At 37.8% G+C, this 16,675-nt stretch overlaps 1 protein-coding gene across 2 annotated transcripts in view; it reads right to left on the bottom strand.

Annotated features, from left to right (window-relative positions):
• The window catches only part of LOC124264353 (CAP-Gly domain-containing linker protein 1-like), a 133,174-nt gene that overhangs the window by 63,105 nt on the left and 53,394 nt on the right, over window positions 1-16,675 (bottom strand). The window contains exons 7-14 of one of the 2 annotated variants that reach the window (XM_046699111.1): window positions 16,191-16,211; window positions 15,405-15,467; window positions 11,229-11,327; window positions 9,228-9,373; window positions 5,880-5,940; window positions 5,331-5,435; window positions 3,870-4,022; window positions 3,087-3,203 (exon numbers count right to left, since the gene is read on the bottom strand). In XM_046699111.1, the coding sequence (XP_046555067.1) occupies window positions 3,087-3,203; window positions 3,870-4,022; window positions 5,331-5,435; window positions 5,880-5,940; window positions 9,228-9,373; window positions 11,229-11,327; window positions 15,405-15,467; window positions 16,191-16,211 (765 nt within the window). Of the gene's footprint in view, window positions 1-3,086; window positions 3,204-3,869; window positions 4,023-5,330; window positions 5,436-5,879; window positions 5,941-9,227; window positions 9,374-11,228; window positions 11,328-15,404; window positions 15,468-16,190; window positions 16,212-16,675 lie in introns of those variants that run through there. The other variant, XM_046699117.1, reaches the window with a different exon arrangement.

Here is a 16,675-nt window from a genome sequence, read left to right on the forward strand (position 1 = left end):
GTTTAGCGTTGCTTGCATTAAAAAAAGTGCTTTCAGATACATTTTTTCAACATAGTTTCTTCAGGCTTGTAGAATATGTAAACCAAAATGAGAAAACAGTTGTCTTGCCTGTGTATAATTGTATAATTTTCATATTTTCATATATTCTCAAAAATCTTATCTAAATAATTTCAAGCATACAAGCAAGGGCACATGAATTTCCTTAATTTCAATATGGTGAAATTTATTCATTAAGATTATTTCACAACAGACACAAGTTGAAAAAGTCGGCAGACAAGCTTCTGCTTCATGCACACCTCAATCTGGAAGTAAACTGCATTCAAGGAAGGACAAATCAACATGGATCAACATGGGGAGGGAAAGACCACACAAAGCAATACTGTCCAGTATCCAAATACATCCAGGATATATGGAAGACAACTCACACAAAAATTATAAATATATTTGTGCCAAAAGTGGCATGCATGTCTTCTCTGTATGTGCTATGAAAGTTGTACAAATCTTTACCAACATACATCATTACAGGATCCTCATTTCTAACTAGGCCTAACATTTTCACAAAATCAAATAAGTGAGTTTAGTTTTACGCCGCTTTTAGCAATATTCCAGCAATATCATGGTGGGGACACCAGAAATGAGCTTCAAACATTGTACCCATTAGGGGAATCGAACATGGGTCTTTGACGAGTGAACGCTTTAACCACAAGGCTACCCTACTGCCTTAATAAAATTAAAAATAACACATGATATCAAATAAAATGTTACTTTTTTTCTTTACAATAAAATTTTGTTTTTCAGAGTTTGGCTTTAATCCATAACAGTGCCTGAAATGAATCAGGCTTGCTAAGTGGCTTAATGGCCTAAGATCTGCTCTTCTTTCACATGTACTCTCTCAGATGTCATATGATATAAAAATGTAAATTCTAAATTCAAACATGATTTCAGTTTGACTAACATTATCTTGTGTTTAGGTATTTACTTCTTTAAACTTTGGAATTCACTTTTTAAATCACATTAGAATATTTTCAATTAACTAAGACAAAATTATGCTTGTACCATCACCAGACATGACGCACAATGCTGAGAATTTAAAACAAAACAGAGTATGCACATGGATATTCTGTACACAAACAATGCCTGGATCATGCATCAAAACACATAGCTAGCTGCTCTAAGTTGAGTATAGTGTCAAGCAAACAGGTCTTGCTAGCTGTCAAACATTCACTTGATGTAAGTGTGGCTCAAAGCTAGGCCAATCATAAAAGGGTTGAAGACATGATGCACGTAAAATAAGCTAGTTTTTCTTACGAATTTTGGATGAATACAAAGACAATACACTGAGCACCTTACTGATGGATTCTAGGCACTATAGAAATGCATTATTATTATTTTGTTGATAGTATTATTATTATTGTACATATGTTAAATGATAGCAAACGATCCTTCTTGCATGTCAAATCATTGCCCATAACTAGACATGTTTCAATTTGAAAGTAATTTTGTGGACACGATTCGTTTCTTATGAACTCATCCTCATCATGACACTATTTTCTTTGAACATATGAGACATGTATTGACTTTGGCACATATAATTATGAAATTGGGTACAGTTATCAATTTCTCCAGTGACACGTCTTTCATTAATAAGAGTTGCAAGAAATAAAACTTGGTGATGACATGCATATCAATGAAATTTTCTTTAGTGTGATTTACAAAGATGTTCAAAGTAGAGCAGCCAGGTTTATATGATACTGAAGTGCTGATATTACTGTGTGGCCTACCCTTACCTATACAGTGGTGAAGTTAGTATAGGGCTACACTAGTGTTAGTAGCGAACGAAGTTCGTCTCGTCTTCAAACAGATGCATCAGGTCACGCAACCCTCGCAGCTAAGGGAGATGGAGAGTAATTGTTCATTAATAACATCAGCAATTCTCACGCTCTTTCACAAGTTTCTTGACCATATATATCACCATACTTAAATGAAAAACTATCTCAACTGTACAAACGTTGATTTGTCAGAAACAAATTCCAACCTCAGAATGAACATGAAATAGTTTATGTCATTAAATCTAATCCAAACAATTTTCACAGATGTTTTTGTATCATATTTCTTGTAAAGATCTAGTAATTCTTGAATATTCACATATTTGTGGCCTCTGGCATTATTTCAGTGAAAAATAATTACTGGTCCCTTTAAGTGCTGTTTAGTGAACATTTTGCTGTGAATAAATTTTCTGAACCTGTGATAACTTATTCACTGGACAGGACACAATATTTATGGAAAACGGATTTCATTTCAGAAGTCAGAATGAAACTTGTAAAAGATCAAAAGAAGACAGCTGAAATAAGAATATACATTTGTCTGATGCCATCTGTACATGACACGTACAGTGTACAGCAGGGGACTGTACAGCAGCGTGTTGTGGGCACAAACACTGACCACTCCTCACTGGACCATGCTACTCAGGGTACTGCCTCCTAATCTTGTGATACATGAACCAAGCTAAATGAACGATTCAGATGGAAATGCAGTATCTAGTTTGATTTGGGCACAAAACCAGTCATGGCATGCAAAAGATAAGCTAACTAATTTATCCTATACAATTTTTATATTCCTACACAGATTTTCCTTATGAGGATTTGAAGTTTTGTATCAAAGTGTCTGGGAAATGAATTCAAATGATTTCAAATTGATGAAAAATAGCAAATCAAGCAAAGCCAGACAAATATGTTTTCAAGATGACCAAAAAAGCAGCTCAAGCAAATAAAAAACTTTGGCTTCCCGTAAAAATTACCCTGATGATACCATAAGGCAAACACTCATTTACATTTGATTGAATGAAAATAGATGAACTATGACTTCAAAAATGTTATTCTCATAATCTTCACAGTTACACGATGTAAGGTCAATGCATTTTTATAAATGACTCGTTATACTGGTGGTATATGAAGACGTTAACCTCATTGTTAAAGAGACTGTCCATGAGACTTTTGGACATCTTGCATGTACTACCAATATAGGTCCTATTCACATCATCTAGTCAGATTGCATGGCACTAGTCCTACAGCTAGCCTATGACATACCACTTCCACCAGCTTGTCCTGGAGCTGTTTGATCTCCTTCCTCTGTGACGACATTGCCTCCTCCAACTCCAACACCCGGTTCGTCTTCTCTGCAAGATCCATGCCCACCTGGCTCGTCTAAAAATGAGAAATCATGGTCAAAGGGAGATAACCTAACCATATCCAGTGCTAATCTTCAGACTAAACATACAGGTCTTCATAAGGTTCTCCAGTGTTAAACTAAGCATTATGAAAACAAACGACAAAATGGCAATCAACTGATCAGTCAGATGGGTATCTTCATTAATGTTAATGTTTCAACAAGACCTGTCAAATAGTTGTCATTGAAGTCGAATGTCAAGAGTTGGTTGACAATCTTGATACAAGAAACCAATGACAAGCTATCAATATATCCTACTAGCATCAATCAAAGGCACTGAAAGTGGGAAACATCTGCATATTCATCATGAAAATAGAGCCCTTAACTGCACACTATTATTATGTCACAACATTCGTATATAATTGTGAACCAGCAGTGCTAGGCAGTTCGGTCTGAATCTGAGAGTTCAGAGCCACCTCCTGTAACCTGTACCAGAATAAATCAATGTGGACCTACAAGAAAGACTTGTGTTCTGAATAAAAGTCATATCCCCAGAGCATCAACCAATCTGAGACGGATACAAGTTAGCCAATCAGAACTACAGAAAATAAGAAAACACACTGTTTGAAATTATTATGGTTTGATTGCTGATCTAACAAAATGCACCTGGAAAAGTGCTTTACACACATCCTCCATAATCCTACCTTAGCACCTTCCTCGAGTCTTGACGCCTCAAACGCCTTGATCTTGTTCTCCGCCTGGGTGAGTTTATAGGTGAGTTCCTCCATCTGATCCAGGTAGGTTGTCTGGGTTTCATCAGCAGTCTTCAATTTTGTCTGCTGCTGGGTGACCATATCCTGAAAGGAATCAACAACGGACTCCAAGTTTGGAAACACAAGGGAGTGTGAATGGGTACTGTTTCACACATCAATATGGACATTATATATCAGATATCAATAAACTGATACAGGGATTGGGATAGAGAACTTTGACAATGGGCCATTTTCAGGACTATTAGCTATTTTCTGAATTTAGAATGGGCCACTGCCCTTGTATCAATAGTAAACTTCAAACTTTTAATGGGCCATTTTTTATTCTAGTGTGCAAAATGGCCCATGGCCCCTGCCTTCCCCGATTACACTTTCTTAGTAAAGTACAGATTCTTGTACTTTTGTTGGGTTGAGTCCCATCCGGGATTCAAACCCACACCTTCACGGTCAGGCACCTAATCGCCAGCACACAAAGCCTAACCCGCTCAGCCACCGCGACTTCCTGGATTGGACTCAACCCAACAAAAGTACTAGAATATGTACTTTACTAAGAAAGTGTAATCCCAAAATTAACATGTTACATTTGACCCCTTTCTAAATGGCACTGTGTAATCATGGTTGAGATGGATAAAGAGTAGGCAGAAACTTCAGTGGTGACAATCAACTGCATAATGCCTTCGGTCTGAGGTGTGTGACACACCAGCAACCATGTGACAGTTTACGAACACCCAATCCTCATGATGCAGTTGTCACATAATCATAGTGTTCAGGGGGACCAAGGGCCCACGTGGGGACATTTAACAAAAGTTTTCCAGATTCTGGAGGTGTAATCTCTCCCTCGAGACAGCAACCGAAAGTTTACATATCTAATTCCATTACCATTTCAAATAGTTTTCCTCTTTCACATAAAGGAGGAAAACTATTTGCAATGTTAATGGAATTAGACATGTAAACTTTTGGGGTGCTGTCTTCAGGCTCTTTCACGTTTAGATCAAGGTTAGAATTGATCTTCAGCAACCCATGCTTGTAAGAGGTGACTAATGGGATTGAATGGTCAGGCTCACTGACTTGGTTGACACATGTCATTGTATCTCAGTTGCGTGGATCAATGTTTATGCTGTTGATCACTAGATTGTCTGGTCCAGGCTTGATTTATTTACAGACCGCCGCAATACAGCTGGTATATTGCTGAGTGCGGCGTAAAACTAAACTCACTCACTCACACTTCCATATAATATGGTTGCATCACATGCTGTCTCAGCAATAATATGTTTGTCACTACATTACATGTTACACCCTAACCTTCACATTTCAAGACACAGCCAGCCACATAACATGGGATAGAGCACTACAACTACAATACTATGTATATCCAAACCCTGGTCCCAGACTCACCCTGAGAGCTGCCAGCTCTTGCTCTAACTTGTCAGCTCGCTCCTTCTCGCGTTTATGGCCACGTTCCAGCTCCCGCAACTTGGCCTCATCTTCTTCAGTTCGACTCTGTCAGTAAATTATGATCAAAAGTGAACACAATGAACACAAAGGAGGTGCAGTTGCCACTGAGTGAATGCTGTCATAATATGATATATAGTCAAGTCTGGAAAAGGCGAACATGTGCTTTATAACAGTCTCAATGACAAACAATCAGCCAGATAGTAATTGCATTAACTACTAGTTATCATAAAGACAGTGAAGGCACCCACAATCCACATGGGAGTTCCTTGTTAAATGTCTTGTGGTCTACTAACAGGATAGAGTGGTCAGGCTTGAAGACTTGGTTGACACATGTCATCTTATCCCTTGCATAGATTGGTCATGCTGTTGATCACTGGATTGTCTGGACCAGATTCGATTATTTACAGACCGCCGCCATATAGCAGGAATATTGCTGAGTGCAGCGTTAAACACCAACCAACCAAACTATACACTATACTGGTCCCTTACCTCCAGATCATCCTTGCTGATGACTTCCTCCTCGATCTGGAACTGCAGATCTTCAACTTTCCTGTTAACACATAGAGACATGTGAGCATGGGGTCCATCGCAAAACGTTTATTCAGGAAGCAAAGTATATTACATAGCTTCAATGCCTTGGGCAAAAATATATTGACAAAAATGACTTCCAAGACATTCAAGGACTTGTTCACACAAACAAGCTATCATTCTGGCCTAAATAAGGCAGCGAATGAAGGACAAAACTATCTGTATGGGAAAACAGTAACAACAAGAAGACAAAGTCATCAATATCCCCCCACAATAGCAAAATACTCCAGAAAGGAGCACTATCACTTATTTCAGTCTATATCAAACTTGTTGCCATGGAAATGCCAAAAATATTTTATTCAGAAATCCAAAACTACCAAAAGGCACCAGTACACCACCAGATCTATGCATGTGCCAAGTTTGGTGAAGAAATAGTGAACGGTTTTAGAGTTTTGCTCCGGAAAAGTGCACTACCACTAATTTCTGTTTTAGTCAAACTTGTTGCCACGGAAATGCCAAAAATATTTTATTCAGATTTCCAAAACTACCAAAAGGGAACCAGCACACCACCAGACCAATCTATGTGCCAAGTTTGATGAAGAAATAGTGAACGGTTTTAGAGTTCTGCTCCGGAAAAGAGCACTACCACTAATTTCAGGCTTAGTCGAACTTGTTGCCATGGAAATGACAAAAATATTTTATTCAGAATTCCAAAACTACCAAAAGGCACCAGTGCACCACCAGATCTATCTATTTGCCAAGTTTGGTGAAGAAATATTGAACAGTTTTAGAGTTCAGCTCCGGAAAAGTGTACTACCACTAATTTCAGGCTAAGTCGAACTTGTTGCCATGGAAACGCCAAAAATATTTTATTCAGAATTCCAAAACTACCAAAAGGCACCAGTACACCACAAGATCTATGTATGTGCCAAGTTTGGTGAAGAAATATTGAACGGTTTTAGAGTTCTGCTCCGGAAAAGACAAATGTGCACGGATGGATGGACGGATGGACGCACGTACGGACGGAGTCCATTTTAATACCCCCCGCACAACACGTTGCGGGGGATAATAATACACTTGTCCTAAAGGAGGTTATGGTGACAAAGATATACCTGTTACTAATGGGAGTTATCATCATAAAGACAACCTGCTACTAATGCGGGTTATCATCACAAAGACATACCTGTTACTAATGGGGGTTATCATCATACAGACATACCTGTTACTAATGGGGGTTATCATCATAAAGACATACCTGCTACTAATGGGGGTTATCGTCATAAAGACATACCCATTACTAATGGGGTTATCATCATAAAGACATACCTGTTACTAATGGGGTTATCATCATAAAGACATACCTGTTACTAATGGGGTTATCATCATAAAGACATACCTGTTACTAATGGGGGTTATTGTTCATAAAGACATACCTGTTACTAATGGGGTTATCATCATAAAGACATACCTGTTACTAATGGGGTTATCATCATAAAGACATACCTGTTACTAATGGGGGTTATCATCATAAAGACATACCTGTTACTAATGGGGTTATCATCATAAAGACATACCTGTTACTAATGGGGTTATTGTCAAGACATACCCATTACATACCATTACTAATGGGGTTATCGTCATAAAGACATACCTGTTACTAATGGGGTTATCATCATAAAGACATACCTGTTACTAATGGGGTTATCATCATAAAGACATACCTGCTACTAATGGGGGTTATTGTCATAAAGACATACCCATTACTAATGGGGGTTATCATCATAAAGACATACCTGTTACTAATGGGGTTATCATCATAAAGACATACCTGTTACTAATGGGGTTATCATCATAAAGACATACCCATTACTAATGGGGTTATCATCATAAAGACATACCTGTTACTAATGGGGTTATCATCATAAAGACATACCTGTTACTAATGGGGTTATCATCATAAAGACATACTTGTTCCTAATGAGAGTTATCATCACAAAGACAACCTGTTACTAATGGGGTTATCATCATAAAGACATACCTGCTACTAATGGGGGTTATTGTCATAAAGACATACCCATTACTAATGGGGGTTATCGTCATAAAGACATACCTGTTACTAATGGGGTTATCATCATAAAGACATACCTGTTACTAATGGGGGTTATCATCACAAAGACATACCTATTACTAATGGGGGTTATCATCACAAAGACATACCTGTTACTAATGGGGTTATCATCACAAAGACATACCTGTTACTAATGGGGTTATCATCACAAAGACATTCCTGTTACTAATGGGGTTATCATCATCACAAAGACATACCTGTTACTAATGGGGTTATCATCACAAAGACATACCTGTCACTATAGTCTGTTTGCAGTGAAAACATACCGATGAATTTCACTTTAAACAAAAAAGTAAATCAAATAGAGTGAAATTAAGATTGCGAATCCTCATAATTTTTACCTTGCCAATTAAACATTTAAATTTCATAATTTTATTCAACTTTATAGGATAAAAGTTGTTTAATAGACGATCATAGATTCAAATCGCTATTATTGTTTCATTTAATGTGCACACCCCCTTGTAATACAAACCAATAATAGCGATTTGAAACTATGATCTTTTGTTAAACAACTTTTATCCTAAGTTGAATAAAATTCTGAGATTTAAATGTTTAATTGGCAAGGTAAAATCATGAGGATTCGCACTTCTAATTTCACTTTATTCGATTTGTTTTTGTTTAAAGTGTAATTCATCAGTACGTTTTCACTGCAAACAGACTAAAATGGGGGTTACCATCACAAAGACATATCTGTCCTAAAGGAGGTTATCATCACAATAAGATATTTGTTACGAAGGGGGGGTTACCATCACAAAGACATATCTGTCCTAAAGGAGGTTATCATCACAATAAGATATCTGTTACGAAGGGGTTACCATCACAAAGACATATCTGTCCTAAAGGAGGTTATCATCACAATGAGATATCTGTTACAAAGGGGGTTACCATCACAAAGACATATCTGTCCTAAAGGAGGTTATCATCACAATAAGATATTTGTTACGAAGGGGGGGTTACCATCACAAAGACATATCTGTCCTAAAGGAGGTTATCATCACAATAAGATATCTGTTACGAAGGGGGGGGGTTACCATCACAAAGACATATCTGTCCTAAAGGAGGTTATCATCACAATGAGATATCTGTTACAAAGGGGGGTCTCCATCACAATGACATACCTGATCACAATGTGGAAATACAGTATAACATAAAAGTGAATGAATGTTGTTTAATGCACCAACCTCCTCTCTTCCTCCAGTTTGACTGTCATTTCTTTCTTCTCCTTCTCATACTCCAGGACAATGGCCCTCAGCTGCAAGATCTGTGTCTCACTGTCAGCCAGGATCCGTTCCTTGTCCTGCTTCACGTTGGTCAGTTCACCCTCAGCCTGGACATACAAACTCATAGTCTGCAGTCAAACTGGACATACAATCTTATAGTCTAAGGTAAACTGAACATACAAGTTCATAGTCTGCAGTCAAACTGGATATACAAGTTCACAGTCTAAGGTCAAACTGGACATACAAGATCATTGTCTGCAGTCAAACTGGATATACAAACTCACAGTCTAAGGTCAAACTGGACATACAAGATCATAGTCAAAAGTCAAACTGGATATACAAACTCACAGTCTAAGGTAAACTGAACATACAAGCTCATAGTCTAAAGTCAAACTGGATATACAAGCTCACAGTCTAAGGTCAAACTGGACATACAAGATCATAGTCTACAGTCAAACTGGATATACAAACTCACAGTCTAAGGTCAAACTGGACATACAAGATCATAGTCTGCAGTCAAACTGGATATACAAGATCATAGTCTGCAGTCAAACTGGATATACAAACTCACAGTCTAAGGTCAAACTGGACATACAAGATCATAGTCTGGATATACAAACTCACAGCAGTCAAACTGGACATACAAGATCATAGTCTGCAGTCAAACTGGATATACAAACTCACAGTCTAAGGTCAAACTGGACATACAAGATCATTGTCTGCAGTCAAACTGGATATACAAGCTCATAGTCTAAGGTCAAACTGGACATACAAGATCATAGTCTGCAGTCAAACTGGATATACAAACTCACAGTCTAAGGTCAAACTGGACATACAAGATCATTGTCTGCAGTCAAACTGGATATACAAGCTCAGTCAGTCAAAGGTACAAACTGTCTAAAAAGTCATACAAGATCATAGTCTAAAGTCAAACTGGATATACAAGCTCACAGTCTAAGGTCAAACTGGACATACAAGATCATTGTCTGCAGTCAAACTGGATAAACAAACTCACAGTCTAAGGTCAAACTGGACATACAAGATCATAGTCTGCAGTCAAACTGGATATACAAACTCACAGTCTAAGGTCAAACTGGACATACAAGATCATTGTCTGCAGTCAAACTGGATATACAAACTCATAGTCTAAGGTCAAACTGGACATACAAGATCATAGTCTGCAGTCAAACTGGATATACAAACTCACAGTCTAAGGTCAAACTGGACATACAAGATCATAGTCTAAAGTCAAACTGGATATACAAACTCACGGTCTAAAGTCAAACTGGACATACAAGATGATAGTCTGCAGTCAAACTGGATATACAAACTCATAGTCTGCAGTCAAACTGGATATACAAACTCACAGTCTAAGGTCAAACTGGATATACAAGCTCATAGTCTAAGGTCAAACTTGACATACAAGATCATAGTCTGCAGTCAAACTGGACATACAAGATCATAGTCTGCAGTCCAACTTGACATACAAGATCATTGTCTGCAGTCAAACTTGACATACATGATCATAGTCTGCAGTCAAACTGGACATACAAGATCATAGTCTGCAGTCAAACTGGATATACAAGCTCATAGTCTAAAGTCAAACTGGACGTACAAGATCATAGTCTGCAGTCAAACTGGATATACAAGCTCATAGTCTAAAGTCAAACTGGATGTACAAATGTTCAAAGTTTCTCGTCAAACTGGACATACAAGCTCATAGTCTAGGGTCAAAATGGATGTACAAGCTCATAATCTATAGTCAAAATGGACATAAAAGATCATACTCTGTAGTCAAACTAGACATGCATATAAACATAACATCTAATTGTCCTACTTGGTAACATATTCACGTATAAATCATCGTACTGAACATTGTAACCTACCAAAGGTCTTCAATACTCAGTCAAATCGCCATATTGCTCTCTGTAATCATAGATAAAAGAAAGTTATCTCCCTTACCTCATCCACCTGTGCGGCTGCTCTTGCCACTTCAGCTCTTTCAAGGTCGAGCTCTCTCAACAGTTGTTCTATATGCTCTTCCTTTTCTTTCAAGGCTTTCTGCAAAGTGTCCAATATTAACATGCAGATAGAAACACCAGGCTAATCTTCGCTATGTCATGGAGGGTCCGAAGTTTCCAACATTACCCAACAAGTAACAAATTCTAGTTTATATCTTGCAATGACTCAGGTTTGTCAGTCCCTTGATGATATTCCCTCATAGAATAAGTGTCCAAGCACCCCACATCTTGTCACATGTATGGTAGCTATGATACACAACCTGCCACTTATTGAAACCATGATGCTCACACTGTCAAACATGTTTGTGTATTTCTGACAGGATAATGTACTGTATTTACAACTGAATACTCAGGGGAGAGATGAAGCTGTGTTATGATAGTCAAACATGTGTTACCATGGCATTCATCAAGAAAGTTGGAAGAACTTTCCACAGCTCTCAGCTACAGCTACTTTACTAAAAATGACAGTTGGGGCCCTAGTCTGTCTCACAGTACCTGAACCACATTATTTCCCCATCCGCCTGTCATCACAAGTCTAGGGGAGATAACTCTCATTGGTGACAAAGGTTTCATTAACAGGGGCGTAGCTACCATTTTAAAAAAAGGCAGGGCTTACACGATTTTTGCCAAAAAGGTTGGGAAAGCCCTCAATACTATCTAAATATAAAGCTTTGCAACCTATCAGGCTTACACGAAAAATTGGCTTGCTATGCGCCTCATTAAACAGCTCTTTCTGCAAACAGCCCTAAATGAAGCAAGCCTGATTCTGAATCTCCCATCTCACTGGGCCTACTTTTTAATTTAAAAGGAATTATTTGTTTTTATCAAAATTATATATATTCAGAGTCTAAGTGTTAGCCTATTGGACCCCAAACAAACACCCAAATCACTTAGCCTCACAGCCCTTGCCCTCTCCCAGCACTTAGTATCATGTAGCACCAGCAGGAAATTACAAGAAGCATGTGGTACTTGGACCTAGTCTAGACCATATTTCCTACAGGTCATAATGGTGAAGGAAAGTTACAGAATACATATTAATGATTATTGGTGTCCATGCTGACAATCAATCAGGTCTATCTGATTGGTAAAGGTCCTGGAATAACTCTTGGTAATCAACATGAATGGTATCTTATTGCATTATAAGAACATCCTCTGGTACAATCAATGTTCTGAAGGACAAATACTCCATCCTGTGACAAATGAAAAATTATCTACTCTTTCTTTCAAGTTCTATGGAATAATGCAATGTGTCATCCAGGCTGGCTAGCTAATGGTCTGTAGGCTGCTAAAGGATATGATACTATTAAACTTATTTCTGACAACACGGCCTATCAGAAAAGTAGCACAACATTGGGGACAAATAGTCCCCCTGTTTCCACTTTATTAAGCAGTAGAATCTTTGTGAATATTGACAAAGTACTTTTGTTTTTTGTAGTTGAGTGAAAGTTGCCAACAGTCAGCAATGTTGCAGCTTATCGGGTCCAGAACATGGTTCATATCATGAACATGAAACTAAAGAGCACAAAGAAACACAAGTTCACATTTATAATAACCCGATCTCTACAGGTGTCAAACAGCATCAACACGTAACAGAAATGTATCAACTATTTTGGAACACATTGCAGCATGAAATTTATTACAGAAAAAACTATTTCCCATTTAGGAAGACTGTGTTTATACCTCTGGAGTACTGCCTTGCAAAGCTCCCCTATCAACAACAGGACAGGATTTTGTACAAGTTTAGTGAGATACTAAATACACAAGAGCTCTACAGGTTACAGAGGGAACACCCACCACCTGTGTAGATGACACCACTGACACACATGCTGATATACTGTGTGCAAGATTACATGATTACAGTGGGATGGCATGGTTGTAAAAGAAAACAACATTAAAGAAGCTGGACTTAACTTCTATATACAGTCAAATCCCGATGAGTCGAATCTCTGGGGACCAAGTAATAAATTTGTCTTATCGATGTATTCGAGACATAGGTATGTCTATGAGGGTAGAAAAGAAGATGATCCAGTCCTAATTCCTCCACCTAAGCATTTGTTTACCTATTGATTTCCCTATCACTAATAGGGGCACCTTATCAGTTCCAGTCTGATTAGCACAGACAGTGATTTCTGTAAAATCACTAATCTGCCTTTTGAACTCACCCGTCAATGGCGGAAAGGTGTGAGCAGCTGGTTTGTTAATTTGATCAGTTTGCTAGACTAATCAACTTCTCATTGACTGACTTCGGCTTATGTATACAAGATTGCTGTTGTTTGAATCTCATGAAACCAAATTTCCTTCTCGAGTTATCGTGTGTATTTATGAGACGAATTCGTGAAACCGGTATTCAAATGATGACAACTATAACAGGGAATGGTCAGGACCGACAGGTACTTCGAGTTATGCATAATATTCGAGACACCGGCATTCGACTCATCGGGATTTGACTGTAGTTTGATTCTGTTATGCTTACTGTAGATCTATTTCAATAACATGATAGCCTCAGTGAATTTTAACTCTACACTCTGCTAAAAGGATTATAAGTAAAAGGCTCAATGGTCTGTCAACATATGTGATACTTGTCAAAAATACCTCTAATCTCAGTGATGTTCAACATCTACTGTGCAGCTGAAGCAGGAGTTGGTCCTTGTCATGATGTTATTATTTCCTACAAAACTGTTGTAATCACAACCCTCCATCCACTGATCTCCATCATCACTGCGTGTCATTGAGTAATTAGTAAATCTCAGTTAGGGACACCAGAAATGGGCTTCTTCGTGAGTGAAATCAAACCCAGATGTTAAGCATGATATATGGGAGTTCTTGGCAACCAGAAACCTTCCATTCATGGGTCCATCATGAAGTGAATACTTGAAAGGAAAATTTATTGATGTCAACTACAGCAGACGTGTCTCTATTTTATGTATAAATGCTGATCACTAAGTCTGGAGAGACACTAAATCTGATTTCTTTGCTGCAGGGATTTCTTCTTTAAGAAATATGAAGCAAACACAGACTGAGATTCACAAGACAATCAGATACCTTCCAACCTATCTCACCAGGAGTCTATGAATCACCCATTATTGATTTTCCAGGAATATTTTTATTCAAGGAACTTGCATAACAAGCACATGTTTGAGCATCATTCTGGTTGTGTAAGGCTTGTGCGGCCACACTTCTCTTTATTATATCCGATGACAAGAAAACAAAAGTCTTACATAAGAACCAGATTAAACTTGATCCCTTGAAAATCTATTTACATCTGTCAGTGATGATAATTAATAAGTTTAAAAACAAATTAATGGATATTTCTCCTCTAGTTCAATACCATTTGAAATATATTTAGGCTTCTCAAAGTCATCTACAACACACACTTCTCAGTGTGAGTATAAGCGACATGTTTGGTTTGTTTTCTGAGCTGAACACTGTGTACATTAACATTGATGAATAAAGCGATGAGGTAACAATTTAAGTTGGAAATTTTTGGTCTATGGCAACATAAGCAATTACCATTTAGTGACCATAATTACCCACATGTAGGACTGATTAATGTTTCTATTTAAAATCAGTCCAATGAACCTTTGTTGCACCAAATGTTAAGACTACAACATGGGGTTGTCGGTGGTAGCCTTGTCGTGTTTAAAGCTATGCCTCGTCACATAATGATATGTGATGCCCATGTCGGATGCATCCTAGCTGTCACATATTTGGAATATTGGTAACATCTCACATACATGACTAGGATAGCAATGTATAAGCTTTCACTTTTGCTGGGACTCGGATATGTTTCATACAGTTAAACACATTAAATTAATGCTCCATGTATTTTGTTTTCAACATTTCAACAAAATTAAATAGAATTGGATCATCATTGAACTGTCATAACTCTTATTACACATCACAATAAGTTTATCAGGATAGAATAATTACGAACTGAGACTGAAATATGTTTTCAACCATACCTACATACCTACTGACTCCAACCATACCTACATACCTACTGACTCTACAGACTGACAGAAGTTTTCAACCATACCTACATCCTGAAGCCCTACATTAATCAAGGATTATTCCATGTATGGCTGTCAGTATGGGTGAATTAGACAGACCCACTCACCTGGAGGGCAGATGTGGTAGCAGACAAGTTAAGTGAGCTTGGTCTTTGGCCGCTTTTGGAAGCCTGCATGTTAGTTAAAGTAGATATATGCATGAGTGATGGCAGTTAGTGAAAGAGTATACAAGGTGAAGTCTAGATACATGTAAATACATAGGTGAAAAGTTGACCTATATCCTGCTGCTGTGAGAGTACTCTGGGAGTTTAGTGATCCTGACCATTGTCAAAGGATCACAACTCATAAAGGCAAAAAACGTGGATAGTGCATCTGCACTAAGAGTAACTGTGGGCAGTGCATCTGCACTGAGACTGAAACTGTCGAAAACACAGAACAGCCGCCAATAGTTCACCAGAACTATCATAAAACACAACTCAGACCACAAAAGCATTTGTCAAAAGAGTCTCAGAGAACTGCAAATGTCACAGTAATTAAAATGAAGCTGCATTAATTTTATTTTCATATCATTACAATCACCAAAGACGAAACCTGAAACATAGGAATGGGACTTGTACAATAAGATATGCTTGTGTAGGCATCGGTGATTCACTAGAAGATAGCCTGTATACTCCATCTCACTACACACAGCAGCCGGATAAAGGAAAAACTCTCATGACACGCCACAAGTCAGTCATTACTGATTTTACTTTTCAAAATCTTTCCACAATCCTGCATGAAGAATATTTCATAGCTGCAACTTGGGGTACATCATGAGCAACATTAAAAAGTTAAAGAGATTGAATTAGAAAATTTGTACATAAACTTAATGAAGAATATATGAGTAACCAAACCTCAAAATGTGATTGGTTCATCTGTTAAGAAAAGTTAAATTCATTTTAATCATTTTTAGAGAATTTATTACACAAGATAAAATTTGCTGATAGAAAAATTAGAAAACTGACTCTTTACGATTGTAAACATTATTCAACAACATAACACACTGATGTTGATGATGATATCTAAGAAGCAATGGTCTATATCCGGCAGTACATAATCATGCACATGCACAAAGGAGATACAATTGCAATATTCAGCAAGAACATTTTGGACTGTTCTAAAGATTACAGAAAAACACTAAATATTTACACGTCCAATAAACAGATTAGTTAACTAGGGACTGCACTGAAATTATTTGAGCATGAATATTTTTGACTAGCGACGAATAGTCCTGAATGCTCTAATCAGCAATAACGGTGACATCAGAGGGTGGTCAACAGAACTGCCACATACACTGGTTCCATTTCAAACTGACACCTCAAGATGCTCTGATATCATG

Source organism: Haliotis rubra, unplaced genomic scaffold, assembly GCF_003918875.1.
Source record: "Haliotis rubra isolate DU_JTF1 unplaced genomic scaffold, ASM391887v1 Scf1205, whole genome shotgun sequence".
Classification (NCBI taxonomy): Eukaryota; Metazoa; Mollusca; class Gastropoda; order Lepetellida; family Haliotidae; genus Haliotis; species Haliotis rubra.